Genomic DNA, 15,784 nt, shown 5'->3' with positions numbered 1-15,784 from the left:
GCCTTGACTTCCCAAAGTGCTGGGATTACAGGCATGAGTCACCATGCCCAGCCACATTTAGGTTGATTTTTGTATATGGTGAGAGATGGGAATTTCATTCTTCTACATATGCTAGTTTTCCTAGCAGCATTTATTAAAGAGACTATCCTTTTGCCAATGTATGTTCTTGATGCCTTTGTTGAAAATGAGTTGGCTGTTAAGTATGTGGATTTATTTCTGGGTTCTCTATTCTGTTCCATTGGTCTATGTGTCTGTTTTTATGCCAGTACCATGCTGTTTTGGTTACTATAGATTTGTAGTGTAGTTTGAAATCAAGTAACGTGATACCTCCAGCTTTGTTCTTTTTACTCAGGGACTAAAATTTTAATACAATTTTTACTATCACCTTCAGAACCATAATTAATTCTTATTCAGAAAGTATATTTTGGTTTAGTTAATATTTTCATTGGCACACAAAGGTTCCTTTAATCTCACTTCATTGCAATAATAATAAAAAAAAAAAACCTAGCAAGGGGCAAGGCAGGAGGTGGACAGAAGAGTGGAAACAAGCACCTCAGAGAAATGCAAAGCCCATGTAAGGTAACACATCCGTATTAGCACCTGGTTTATCCCATCTAGAGAGTTGTTTCACCTTCCTTCTAAGATAACTATAAACTTATTTTGTATAATGTCTTCCAAATTGTTTACCTGTAAGAACTATTTTGTCAGCTGCCATTTTTATGGCACCAAAAGTAGGCATGCTGCTTCAATGATGAGTGAAGAGCATATGACGATAATTTTTTCAGTTTTCAAGCTGCAATAAATTCAACAAGGGATGACAGGAGACAGCACTGGGCAGATTGGGCAGTGACACTCAGGGCTGACCTTGTGTTTTTATTCCTCAGAGAAATATACAGCCATAAAATCAGAGAATGAGCCATTACATGGCAAGTCTTTCTTCTGAGTCATCTGTGAGCTCCCTTGCAAGGGGTGTGCCTGAATTCGTCATAGGAATTTGAAAAGCTGTTTCTACACAAAAGTACGAATCCTACTCTTCGAAAAGAAGACAACATAATCACAATGTCAACAAATCTCCCTTTGTGTATAGAAATCAACATTTTAGACAAACATATCTACTGAGGAGGGGGCCTCATTTGCCAGAGGCAGATACCAGATGAAAGAAGAAAAAAGAAGGGAAATCACTGAAAAGGTCATACAAGGCCTCAACCTACCACATTTCCTCTCACATATCCACTATTCTAAATCACCTAAGCTCCACCAAATGTAACTTCTCACTCTTTCTGTTGTCAGAACACTGTGTCTCTGCATGTGCTATTCCCTCCCTGCACCTTAAAATACCTACTCATATTTTAACCCCACTCCTGGTTACCCCAGGCAGAAGTAATTTTCGAGACTCTTAGTCCTTTCAGTTTATATATGTCTTACAATATTTGTATGCCTATGTGCCTACTTCATTAGCATATGAGCTACTAACAGGCTGAAATCTAAACCTCATTTACCTTTGTACCTCCAGTACTGGATTAAAGGGCTGGAACACCTGATAAATGCCTGCTCAAGAGAAAAGTATGGTATACGAGTTTACATTAAGTGAAAAAGCTCAGAGGAGCCCGAGCTGCAAACATGAGTGTATAAAATGACAAAGAAGACCAAAAAAGGCAGGTGGTAGGAGGGCTGCAAATGTCTAGTGAAAGTTTCCACCTCAGAAAACAGAGCTCAGAATGGCCAAATGGAAATATCGAGAATAGAGGGGACAATTTCCCTTCCTTCTCATTGTTTTCTTCCATTCCATTAGGCATGGCTCTAAAAGTTTCTTATTAAAATAACCAAACGAAGGGTTTGGAAAATCATTCCCAATGATTTCCTAGGAAATGACTAAAGTCAATCACAAACCTCCCTGACTTCAATCATTTCCTAGAAAAATTCATTAGCCTATAAAACTCTGCAAGAACATTAAACAGTGTAATGAACACACTATTATACACACAGCTACTGAACTGTCAAGGATGAAACTATATTTTTAAAAATTCTGTTTGTTCTAACAATTGAGTGACCTAAAATATCTGAAAAAACTGAAAAGATTACTTTAAGAACAACGTAAATTTGTTTTTATAATTAACATTCAATCAAGAAGTAACTATATACTTAACTATTTTTACATTTATTTTTATTCTATATATATATATGTTTTTGAGACACAGTCCCACTCTGTCACCCAGGCTGGAGTGCAATGGCATGATCTCAGCTCACTGCAACCTCCGCCTACCAGGTTCAACCTATTCTCCCACCTCAGCCTCCCAAGTAGCTGGGATTACAGGCACCCGCCACCATGCCTGGCTAATTCTTGTATTTTGTAGAGACAGGGTTTCAGCACGTTGGCCAGGCTGGTCTTGAACTCCTGACCTTGGGTGATCCGCCTCCCTTGGCCTCCCAAAGTGCTGGGATTACAGGCTTGAGCCACCACGCCTGGCCATATATTCTTAACTATTTTTATACAAGTGAAGCAGAAATGCAGAAAAGCTCTATAATTTCATCTGAAAAATTGTAACACACAATTAAGGGTCCATTCCTCCTTTTCAAAATTCTTAAATTATTCCAATTGAATAGCACCTTCAACATTCTGTAACAAATACACAATATAAAGTGCCAATCACCTTATTTCTGACATATAACTAAATTCTACTGCTGTGCAACTTATATGACCATCAGTCATCTGTAATCGTAGCATCCTTGGTGCAGCCTGAGATTCTTCATTATCCTTTGGTGCAGCAACATTGCGAATTTTTTGAATTTGCAAAACACATGGACCTTCGAGCTGTCAAAACAGAAAAGAATAAAAATCACTTTCTAGTCATGAAACTCTATTCAGGGCTGTGTTTTCATTTATAGTGTTTCTCTTTTCCTTAACAGTCATGCTTTATGATTTATAATAACTTCAATTAAGATTGAAACTGAAATTATATATTATCAAGTTTTTTCTTTGTTTTGGTATTGAAAGAGAAAACTTCAAAAAGGTCTCCTGAAGAACAATTTTGTTTTAATAATTCTGAATTCATTTTCAGAAGGTAATGAGAAAAGGAAACCCTAGGAAAACAGTTATATTTCTGGATGAAGGATATATTTATTGCTGTTGTTAGTCTTATGCACTCTAAATCATACCCATAAATCCCGCTTCTCCCTCCTTTTACATTAAGGGACATTTTGAAAATAAAGAACTTTGCAGTTTTTTAAGGGAATCAAATTTATGGCAGCAGTCCAAAAGAATGCTTTCTGGACGGGGTGTGGTAGCTCACACCTGTAATCCCAGCACTTTGGGAGGCCAAGGCAGGTGGATTACCTGAGGTCAGGAGCTTGTGACCAGCCGGGCCAACATGGTGAATCTCCATCTCTACTAAAAATACCAAAATTAGCTGGGTATGGTGGCATGCACCTGTAATCCCAGCTACTTGGGAGGCTGAGGCAGAAGAATCACTTAAATCCGGGAAATGGAAGTTGCAGTGAGCTGAGATCAAGCCATTGCACTGCAGCATGAATGACAGAGCGAGACTCTGTCTCAAAATAACAACAAAAGAGTGTTTTCTGTTCAAAGACATCAAGTTTAAAGTGCTCCCTCTCCTGGTATACATGAAGCATACAATACCACCAAAACTATAAAAAGTTCAAGAAGTATGAGTTGTAATTGACATATTTTCACATTATCCTTTTTAAAATAAAAATTTTAATTCAACTTCGATATTAAATCTAATGCTGTATTATATGTGTTGGCCAAATTTCAATCAAAGATAAAAATAAAACAAATAGAGCAAAGTTGAGAAATAACAGTAAAATCTGCTTACGTGTCTGAAAAATAAATTTAACTAAAGTAACAACTTCTATATCTTTAAGTAGTATCATACCTTAGGGGAAAAAGGCTGTTTTAAAAATAGGCTTTTAAGTAAAATCTTTCTGTGCATATTAATTTATATTTTCAGCAAAGAGAAATGTGAAATGATTGACAAATATTTACACTACATTTCCTGAGCAAGGATGTTCCTAAGTTGAAAAATTTCTACTCCATATTTACCATGGAGTAATTTTGTTATTATAAATCTAGGCCTAGAGAATATAATTGGAAAAGATAATCTAAAATTTCATCTAATTTTCACTTATGAAAAAAAATTCCAAGTTGAAGCAAGTCCAAAACTCTTAACAAATATAGATAAGCTGCTAATTCAGGATGAACTTTTTCTTTGGCTTTTGTTAATGCCATTAAAATAAGGACATTTAAATTAAATCATAGGCATGTTATGGTTATTATAGCTCATAATTCTGTTTATTTTGGTATCCCATATTTTTAGCCTAGGCATTGACAAATATCTAGCCTATGCTGTCCAATACAATCCTCCAGCCACATGTAGCTATTTAAATTTTCACTTAAATTAAAATTAAGTGAAATTAAAAATTGTTCAATCGCACTAGCCATATTTCATGTGTTCTATATATGGAGAGCACAGAGTTAGACCACTTTCATCACTGCAAAAAAACCATCACACAGTTGGTGATGATCTAGGCCTATGTGTTCCAAAATGAGACTCATGCATCCTAGGCACCGCACTTCCATTCAAATGTAGGAGGGAAACATTTGTTTTTATTTAATGTTTAGTAGTCAAAAAAATCCAACTTTACCAATATTCGATATCTGGAGCAACAATGACACCCTTATTCAATCCATACAACACAGGTTACTAGGCATCTTCATGGAATTTTGGGAGTTCTACGTCCCCCGGGTGTTGGCATGACACCTTCTCTTGTTTGCTTTCAATGTGTTGTGACAAACTGCCTTTTCTTTGTACAGTTAAATGGACATATGTATTGTATTACCTAGTTTTACTCACTATTGCTCACAAAATGGACACGTCACTTTAAAAGATTCTGTCAAAGGAACACAAATTGAAGACAATGCCATTGATGCAAACACACGGCAGGAATAGGACTATTTTGGTGATTGCGTACATCTGGTTGACTATGAGAACAAAGATCTGGGGAATGAAGGATAAGGAGGAACACCTGCCCCCAAATGCTGATTTCCAAGCAAGCAGCAAGTTTACTTATTTAATTAATCCAACTCCTGGCCTCTCCACCTCTTTTAGTGGGTTAAATAGTGGCTCCACCAAAAGACAAGTCCACCTAGAACCTATAAATGTGACCTCGTTTGGGAACAAGGCTCTTTTCAGATGTAATTAAGGTAAGGTTCTAAAGATGAGAACACTGTGAATTACAGTGGGCCCTAAAGCCAATGATGAGTGTCCTTAGAAGAGAAGGGGAAACAAACACAGAGAGACAGAGTATAAAGACCATTTGAAAATGAAGGCAGAAATTAAAGTTATGCATCTACAAGCCAAAAAAGGCCAAGGACTGCTACAGCTACCAAAAGCTAGGTGAGAAGCATGGAACTGATACTCCCTCAGAGCCTCCAAAAGGAACCAACCCTGCTGACACTTTAATTTTAAACTTCTGGCCCACAAAACTGTGAGAAAATAAATTTCCATTGTTTTAAGCCACCAAGTTTGTGGTAATTTGTTACAGCACCCTCAGATAACTACTATACCCACTTATGGAATGAGTTACCTGATTGCGAAGAAAATACTGTATATTGGCCTCAGCCTCACTCATCTTCCTCTTGAGATCTAGCCTAGCTAGGGAACATGAGAGAGGGGGCGCTTATTCAGCCTCCTCACTGGATTGGCACTTCCATGAGTGAGTGTACAAGCCTACATGTTCTGTGGTTCAGTTAATGCAACCATTTGGCTGTCCCACTAAGCCACATCTTCAAAATACGTTTTAATCAGTAATAAAGTTATTTTGGTCCACATATGCCATTCTTGTACTTCTTAACTGGTTCAAAAGCAAAGTAGAAAAGGAGGTATTATTTATTAGATCCTCCTGAGAAACCCACAGATTTTACAGAATCTCTTGTCACTTCTTAATTTGAATCATCAAGCCTTAAGTTAGTGGTTCCACAATTCAGAAATATTCTATGAGTAAACCAGTACATATAACGATTTTTTTCATTATTCTGCTTACAATATTCAGTTTCTTATACTCTGTAGTTAAAACATAGGGAAGTAATGGACCTAGATAAAATATACATAATAAAATTTTTTAAATGTTACGGTTCTAAGATCCTAAATCCTGAATCTAAAATCATCTTAAGGCTGGGTGCGATGACTCACACCTGTAATCTCAGCACTTTGGAGGATGGAGGTGGGTGGCTCGCTTGAACCCAGGAGTTTGAGACCAGCCTGGGCAACATAGGGAGACCCCCATTTCTACAAAAAATACAAAAATCAGCCAAGCGTGGTGATGTGTGCTTGTAGCCGCAGCTACTTGGGAGGCTGAGATGGCAGGATCTCTTGAGCATGGGAGGTGGAGGGTACAGTGAGCCATGATTGTGCCACTGCACTCCGGCCCAGGTGACACACACACACACACACACACACACACACACACAAAGATGTCTCAAAAAAAATCATCTAAAACATCCACAAAAATAGACAAGAATTAATTTCTAAACCTTTCTTCAACTACTGTTAAGAGCAACTTCAAAGTAAGAAAAAATACCAATTTCAAATGAAAATAATAAAAAGGATTAATCTTGATCACCCAAGTTTTCTTTAATTTCTGATTTTCTCTTTTGTATTAGTAATAAGAAACAATCAAAATAAATTACTCTAAAAAATTTTAATGGCTCAGAATGATGTATCATTGCACCTCCAGGTAAGCATGTCTAACTCTAATAAATAATATTAAGTATCTGCTAGAAATATTCTCTCAGGCCATTAATCCAGGCATCATTCCTTCTTCTCCTGAGGTAGATGAATACCTCTGTCATCTAAACTCCTAACTAGTCATACCAACTGATATGAAATATCATATTTAAATGGTTGTGTTAATTTATTAATTTATTGATCATACTAAATAACATTCTTGTGTATCAATAGACTCTCCAAAGTTTGGATGACAGGGGACTAATTCTCTACAGTATAATCGCATCTGGATAAACATTTAAAACAATTTTTTTTCTTAACTCTAGAAACCATTTAAGACACTTAACCTGAAAATACACGCCAGCCATTTATTTTTGTAATCTTTTTTTTTTTTTTTTTTTTGAGACGTAGTCTCACTCTGTCACCCGGGCTGAAGTGCAATGGCTTGATCTCAGCTCACTGCAACCTCAGCCTCCCAGGTTCAAGTGATTCTCCTTCCTCAGCCTCCCTAGTAGCTGGGATTACAGGTGTGAGCAACCACACCCAGCTAATTTTTCTATCTTTTTTAGTAGAGATGGGTTTCGCCATGTTGGCCAGGCTGGTCTCGAACTCTGGACCTCAGGTGATCCACCCACCTTGGCCTTCTAAAGTGCTAGGATTACAGGCGTGGGCAACCATACCTGGCCTGTTTTTGTAATCTTATTAATTCTCCGGAGAAAGAAATTTCTCAATCTGTATACCTAACAACGTAAGCATCACATTCTCCATCAACCCTAGAAACAAACCATATACCCAAAAGGAATATATGAGTATGATTCAGTTCCAATCAATGTTCCACCATTATTGCAAAGTAGATTAAAATTAAGAGAAAATGAAATAGTTTCATCTTCCATAGTTCTTTTATCTACTTGAAGTCATAATTCATTTCCTTTTCTACCCTATCACTACTTCCAAAAGCATTTCCAGTGGCTTCAGGGGAGATTTCCTAGGGATCATTTTTTCATCCATTATTTTATTTCAAGGGAGGTTTTTGACTAAATTATTCACATCTTTACCTTAAGGCCCATTGCCCTTAACAGGGCAATGTTTCAAGAAAGCTGCCTTGGAAGAAGAAATACTAATTCTGCCTATAGCTGCTTTAAAAGCCTGAAAGATAAGCTTTAAATAGCACTTATGACAACCTCTTTTTTACCTACTTTCTCCGTCAAAACATCTCTTGGTATCATTTCAACACAATTTGACTTTAATAAATAAATATAAGCCAGGTGTGGTGGCACACGCCTCTAATCCCAGCACTTTGGGAGGCTGAGGTGGGCAGATCACCTGAGGTCAGGAGTTCTAGACTAGCCTGACTAACATGGTGAAACCCCGTCTCTACTAAAAATACAAAAGTAGCCAGGCGTGGTGGCAGGTGCCTGTAATCCCAGCTACTTGGGAGGCTGAGGCAGGAGAATTGCTTAAATCCGGGAAGGAGAGGTTGCAGTGAGCCAAGATTGCGCCACTGCACTCTAGCCTGGGCAACAAGAGCAAGACTCCGTCTCAATCAATCAATCAACCAATCAATCAATAGAGGTGGGATAGGAAGAGAGAAAAAAATAAAGTCTGATTTGTCACATACACCCTGTACCATTCTAAGTATGGTATCAGACCCAAGAAAACAAAAATAAAAAAAAAAAAGAAATATACATTGTTAGAAATTTCAGAAACATTCCCAATGTCATCCATGTACGCATCTAGGGTGAACCCCAGTTTGGGCTACATTTCCCTCCAGAGAAGACGTTTGCTTCTGGCAGTAACAACACTGCACCTAAGAGTTTCGACTTTGGGCTGGTGGCCAAGCGGCAAAGTTAACCTTAGCCAGCACTTTAACTCACTGTAAGTCAGTAGCACCCCCACTAGCTCAAGGCAGAAACAAGCACATATCCCTTCTAAAAAAAAAAGCATTTCTGATTCAAGTGGCCAGGATTCTCACAGAGAAAGATCAAGAAAAATGAAATCATAACAAACTATTATGAGACTTACAAAGAAACAAGCTACGAAGACTGAGAAACATTAAAAAAAAATATTTAAAAAAATTTTAAGCCCCTAAGGACTTAAGAATTTGTAAGTATCAAACACAGACTACAAAATAATAAGCCTAAACTAGAAAATTTATACAAAACTTTAAACCCAATAGGAACAAGTATCTTCTCAAGCACACATGTGACATTTACCAATACATATCAAGCCATAAAGACTCAACAAATTTCAAAATACAGCTATCATTCAGTCCAAATTCTGATCACAACGTAACTGAATTAGAAATCCATAACCAAAACAAACCTAATATTCTGTAATCAAAATAGCGAAAGAAGTAATCATAAGGTTAACTGAAAAATATTTAGAGCTGAATAATGAAAGTACCATGTATAAAACCTTTATACCTGAATATAAAGTTACGTTTGTAAATATGTAAATACACATATATTTCCTATGTAAATATAGGAGTATAGTTAAATCAGTGTTAGAAGAAAAATTAATAGCCTTAAAGAAAACTGGAAAAAAAAAAAAACAAAACTAATGAGTTGAATTAAGAAGTCATCTTTTATATCATGAACAGCACTCCAAGCCAGCTCAAGAAGCAAAGCAGACCAATAGAAATGCTGTATTTTTAATTTATTCTACTGAAATGGTTTAAAATGCTTTGTATTTATTGAAAGCTTAAATGCGTGGGTGTTTGTTCACATAGCTCTACAGTACCTCACCAGAGAGCATTCCAGTATCCTGCAGGGTCTTGTGATCTAGCCAAGAGCAGCCATTAACCTAGTGACTAACATGGGAGACATTGTCTTATGGAGAATGGGATGCTTAACTTTGTCAAGCACCTCGGTTAAACATTTGCCTTTTCTAGAATTGCACTTCCAAGTGCTATTCCAATAAGAGCTGATATTCATTTTATGTACCAAACCTTTTGAGTCCAACTGATCAAATCTAAGGAAAAGTGTTGCTAGAGAAAATTAGGGAAAAGGTGAAAAAGAAAAACTGGTACTAATTCAGTAGAAAAACAATTACTCTAATTTATATACATATTGATTGGTAACCAGATTTATCTAAGCAGAACTGAATTGGCTAAGAAAAGAAAAACGACATGTTACTCGTTTTCCTAAGCTGTCTTTTTGAGGCTTAGTCAGTCAATGGGAAAATGTTTAGGATTGTTTCTTGCTATTAGTCCTCATTTTATGTATGTTACCCTTCAGTAAGTTCTTCCCATTTTAGTTTTCTAGGATTGAAAGGCTTATTATATACATTATTCATGTGTATTGTCATATTTGGCTTTTGCTATCTATTTTAACTTCATCGTTAAACTTTTGTATTGCATAGTTTCTTTGGTGTATCTTAAAACCTATTTTTCAAAAAATAAAACTAATGAGTTGAACTAAGAAGCTGAGGAAAAAAAGCAGTGAGTTCAAATCAGGTAGAAGAAAAATAAATGAATCAAACTAAAAATACAATAACAACATTAACAAAGTCTATTGTAAGAAAGACTAATGAAATTGATAACTGACAAGAGTGATTAAGAAGCAAAGGGTAAAGGCACAAACCAACAATTTAAGAACTGGTGACAGTAATAAGAGACATATACATTTAGTAATAAAAAAAAAAGAACTAAGGACAGCGATCAAAATGTCCATAAATTATTAGGTTGGTGCAAAAATAACTGTGGTTTTTGCCATTACTTTCAATGGAAAAAACCACAATTACTTTTGCACCAACCTAATAGTAAGTGGAAGGACAAAATGTGGTATATCCATACAATGGAACATTAATCACCAATAAACAGGAAAAACTATCGACATATGCTATGTTATAGATTAACCTACAAAATATTACACTAAATGAAAGAAGCCAGATACAACAGGCTATATATCATGTGATTCCATTCACGTGAAATACCAAGAAAAGGCAAATTTATAGAGAAAACTTAAAAGAATATACAGAATAATGTAAGACTATATTATTCTTACTGTAAATGGTGTTTTAAAAATTATATCTGGAATAAGAAGAAGAATAGAATATATAAGAATAATAAGAATAACTGGCAGGTGACAGAATTACAATCAATATGCAAATATCAGCTGCCTTTCCATGTACCAGTAACAGAGGAAATACTAATTAAAAAATTTTTTAAACACCATTTACAATAACAAAAATAGACAGGTCCAGGAATAAAGCTTACAAAAGATGCACAGCCCATATACTTCCAATAAATTATAAAACTTCGTGGGAAAAATAAATGAAGAGATATACCCAGGGTTGTGCTGGAGCCAGCTCATACAAGCTCACAATAACTTTTTATGTACATTTCTTCCTAATTCCCAGTTCAGTGATTTTATAACATAGCTTATAATCAGCCAAACAGGGAATATTTATACCATAGAAAGTGGCAAATGCTATGTGTCAGGGCTCTTTTTTGCTCTTCAGAGAAGCATTTTACCAGCATTTCACTGGTAATATCATATCTATAAAGATGTCAATTGTTTTTAAGCTAATGCGCAGATTCAATGCAATTTCAATCAAAACTCCAACATGATATTTTTAAGAGTCTTAATCATTTGATTCTAAAATCTGTATAGGCAGCGGAGAGAATAGACTAGAGAAGAATAATGTATTTTACAATCACAAGATTAGAAAATTTTGATCATTTCAAGTGCCACAAAAGATATGGCTCAATTGAATCTCATATACATTACTGAAGGTAACATAGTTGATACAGTGCTTTGCAAGATAATTTGGCATTATCTTGTAAAGTTGAATACTGGCTTAATTCCACAATGCAGTAGAGTTCCATTCCTGTTTATATTCCTGAGGGAAACTGTTATATGTGTGCAGAGGTGTGTTGGTAAAATAATTCTGGTAGAGGGACAGGGGAAAAGCCACTGTAATCTGTAATTTGTGCCAATTTCCATGGCCAACCACAACCGTCAACTGGATGTTATTGCACTCTAAATTGGAAAAAGATGCCGACAATCAACTTTATGAGCTGGAACAAGCTGGATTCAGCACACGGCAAGCATCTAACACTATTCCTTGTACCAGTGATCTCAATGGCTCTGTACACTTACTCTGGCACTCCTGCAGCTACTACTCCAGAAACAATCTTGCTGCAGCTTCAACTATTACTGACAGGATTCTCCACAGGTCTCGCTTTTTTGTGTGTAACTGGCCCAACTCCAAGGCAGCTACACCTGACTAGCATAGCTGCAAAGGAGGCTGGGAGAAAAGTATCTGGCATTTTCTTCTTCTCTACCACCAAAACTCTTAAAATGGGAAATTCCCCCAAACACAGGGAGATAATTCAGTTTTAGAAATTACAAATATCCACTATACTTATCTTCCATGTATTGTTACCAGTCAAGATCTGTCAAGCTTTATTTTCTATTCTTTAGTTTCCACTACAAAAGAGCTTTTTGTGTAATAGAAAACATTAAATATATTGTGTGTGTATGTGTGATCTGTGTGTGTATGTGTGTATGTACCGTACAGCTATAACCTAAGATTTTAAATATGCCCGATATGGGGCATCTACCCACTATTCCTTCATTGAAAATCACATCTCTAAAAGCTAACAGTCTAGCAAGAAAAGCAACCTAATACCCTCACTAAACTGAAACAGCTGCCCCTTTATTGTACACACCTTTGACATAGCATTTGTTTCACTACATTGACACGGCTGGTTTCTCAATCTCTCATTAGGCTATGTGCTCCAATAAGACAGAGGCTATCTTGATCTCTACACCCCTATCTCTTGGCACAAATACACATTCAGACACCGTCTGATTAAAAAAATATATTTTGTAGTGCTTTAACTATAATTTACTTAGCACTTCCTAGATACATACCAGAAAATATAGCAGGATCTTTACATAAGTTCTTTAACTTACCTCCAGAAATATAAAGTACCCTAGGATCATTTGTATATACTAAAGAAGAAAATTAAGGACAGAGGGTAAAGTACTTTACCAGTGGTCACTCAGTCAGTAAGAGGCAAATTAGAATTCCAATTCGGATCTATCTCATGCTAAAGCCTGTCTTTGTAGTGCATATTCTCAAAGTATGATAATATGTTACATGCTAAAAACAGATGTAGGTATAAAGGGCAATGGGAATATTCATATTTAAAAATTAATTCTGCTCAAAAGAGGTCAAGAAAATTAGAAGAGAAGGGTCACACCTCAGTTGGAATCTGAAAAATAAATAGCAGTTTGTCTGACAGCTGAGGGAAGGACACTCAGGTGCTATAGCAACAAAAAACTGTGATCTTAGGGAAGGTGCAATTCTCTTATCTCTAAAGTAAAAGGGAAGGCTGTAACAGTTTATATTTTCTGTGTTGTTCTGAATATCGTATAGATAATACACATAAATTATTTAACATGGGACCTAGGATAGAATAGGTCCTCAACAAATGACAGAAGAAAAACAAAAACAAGAATTATTAGAATTCACTAAAAACCAGGGTTCTCCTAGGTAAGGTAGGTGCTTGTGCCAAAAAAGATCAAGAGGGAAGCAGATGAAAAAAGCATCAAGAATATTGAAAGAAATAGCTTTAGGGAAGGGAGTACCTAATCCTAATCTCAAATTTTTCAAATGATATTCATATGCAGCAAAGGAGTTTAAGTGGAAAGTAAATAATAAAATTAAAACTTTCTGAATTATAAATATAGTGGTATATTTACTAGAAGATCTACCCCTTAGGAATTTTTAAAACATTTAATAAATTCCTTATAATTAAGAAATTGACAACATAATCTTGAATAGGTTTTTGCAAACTTAAGATTCCCTGAAAGTAAAAAGCCTCAATTTAACCCTCAAAATAACAGTAGGGCACATAAGTTGCTCGTATTCAATCATAAAGTAATTATAGCAAATGAATACAAGGAAAGTATGTGGGACTACCAGCCAAAAGTAACACTTTTCCCAGTGTATCATTTGACAATTTCCACATTTCTATTCTTCACTTCTCTAACTTTTTGTTCCTTGGAACCAAAAAAAGGAAAAGGTAAGTCGAATAGTTTATTTTTCAATTATCTATTTAAACTCCACAGAAGTCCTATTAGTAATTACCAATAAGGACTTGTAAATAAAGCATAAGAGTTTTAGTAATCCATTTTTTCTAATACAAGCAGATGTTTAATATACAGCTCACTAAAAGAAACAAATTGTATTACTTAACACAGACTAACATATAGGAAACATATTATTTTATTAAATCAAAAGTTAAAACTTTTTTCAATTCCTTTTCTTTTTAAAAACATCCGATTTCTAGACTATCCAAGGGCAAGAGAACCTTCACTTTGAATTTTAAGGCAGTGAAGCCATCTTGTGGTTGATGTCAGTATTGCTGAGGTTTTGAGACCAGTAACTCCTACTTGGGAAAATTAGGTCTTAATCATAGTTTTACATTTAAAAAGGTATATACAACCTGTCATTCTTAGAACTTAGAAAAAATAAACACAGAACTGAAAGCCTGTACAGTTAGGACTCCATAGCAGTACATAAGGTCCTCAAGTAGCTGAATTGGTAAAAAAGTATTTTGAAACTAATCTGTATTTTATAATTAACTTTTACGCCTAGGTTTAAAAAGCTACAGCAAAATATTAAAATTGGGGAAGAATATTAAACAGTTATACTTCCTTTTTGTCATGACTTTTTCCATAATTTTTAGCTTACAAACTGCTACAGCAGTCCTAGGACTTTTTAATATCCAAGAAAAACAAAGCATGCCCTGAAAAACTCAGAAAATAAGTTGCATAATATGGCTTCCCTACCACACTTCCCTCCAGTCACAATTTTTACAGCTTTTGAATCAAATATGAAGTGCCTATAAGAAAATCTGGAAGCCTGGAAAAAACTGTCATCGTCCAACTCTCACCACTTTTTAAATTTTTCTGAAACTTTTGCATCAAGGTTCTGGGAAACTTTGTGGAGAAAAGACAGAAATTGAAAAGTATGTTAAGAACAGAATGGAAGAAAGAGAAAAGAACCTGAGCAAAACTACTATATTAATTAGTAATAAAGCTACTTCTACTTTTTGCCATTCTATCTTCTCCCAAAATAATCAACGATAGTAGCAATTATTAAGACTTCAGTTTCAAAGCTTCAGGACGACGCCTTTCTGAAGGCCTCTGATGCGTCTTAGAATAAGAACTGTAAATTCAATATGTCCAGGATTAGCTGTCTTCCAACTGCAGACTTACAATCTTTCTTACCTGATCACAGATCTATCAGCTCTCCATTCTCCCTTTCCATTCTCAAGTTCCCAAATGCTGAAAACAGCATTATCTAAGTCTTATTAATTACAAAAATAATAATACACACTGTGTGATCATTTACTTTGGGCTTTCAGGAGATGAAGTTTGAAAATTCGTCTCTACACTCCTTTAATCTACTTCCAAAAAAGATTACTGATATGTCTTGGGGAAGCTCCAATGCATTGTAGTGAGCCTCAGGCCTAGTGAATGAGATTCCAAGGTGGTTGGAAAACACATGGGTGAGGCCCTTTCAAAGGGACCACACAAGGTTAATGGAGGCAGTTTCTACTAAGATGACACCCTCCTCCCCGCAACATGTTGCTTTTTAACTCTTTGCTTCTTAAATATTGGGCCAAATTCTCTCCAATCCTCACTCTCCTTTGGCTTCCTCTCTCAGAAATGGTAATATCAGATGGGCTTGGAACTTAGTAGAAACAGAGCAGGGGTTTTAGCTTGCTTTCGTTCTACCAGAGACCAACCTACCTCAAGCAGTAGAATTCTGCATGGGATTTGGGGCCAAAACCCAGACAATAATGATTTACCAATTTGCCTTACCTGATTCATTGAATCCCCTTGAAGATCTCTCAGTAACAAGATACCTAGCTGACATAATAAGGATTCACATATTCTTAGACTTTCAAGACAAAAATACCATCCTAAATTGCTCATAATTCTTGAAGCTTGCCATATGCATTGTACTGGATTTAGCATTATCTCATTTATGTCTTCAACGTTGTAAGGGAGTAGTATTTA

The 15,784-nt window shown here is 35.8% G+C and overlaps 1 protein-coding gene across 16 annotated transcripts in view; it reads right to left on the bottom strand.

The window, feature by feature from the left end:
* Positions 1–15,784, bottom strand: part of TDRD3 (tudor domain containing 3) — a 178,414-nt gene that overhangs the window by 109,630 nt on the left and 53,000 nt on the right. For all 16 annotated transcript variants that reach the window (XM_024231004.3, XM_024231005.3, XM_063714926.1 and 13 more), the window contains one exon: positions 2,652–2,812. In XM_024231004.3, the coding sequence (XP_024086772.1) occupies positions 2,652–2,812 (161 nt within the window). The remainder of the gene's footprint in view (positions 1–2,651; positions 2,813–15,784) is intronic.

This window comes from Pongo abelii, chromosome 14 (assembly GCF_028885655.2).
Source record: "Pongo abelii isolate AG06213 chromosome 14, NHGRI_mPonAbe1-v2.0_pri, whole genome shotgun sequence".
NCBI classification, from domain to species: Eukaryota; Metazoa; Chordata; class Mammalia; order Primates; family Hominidae; genus Pongo; species Pongo abelii.
Note: the sequence above shows the minus strand (reverse complement) of the source record. Positions and strands in the feature narration are given on the sequence as shown.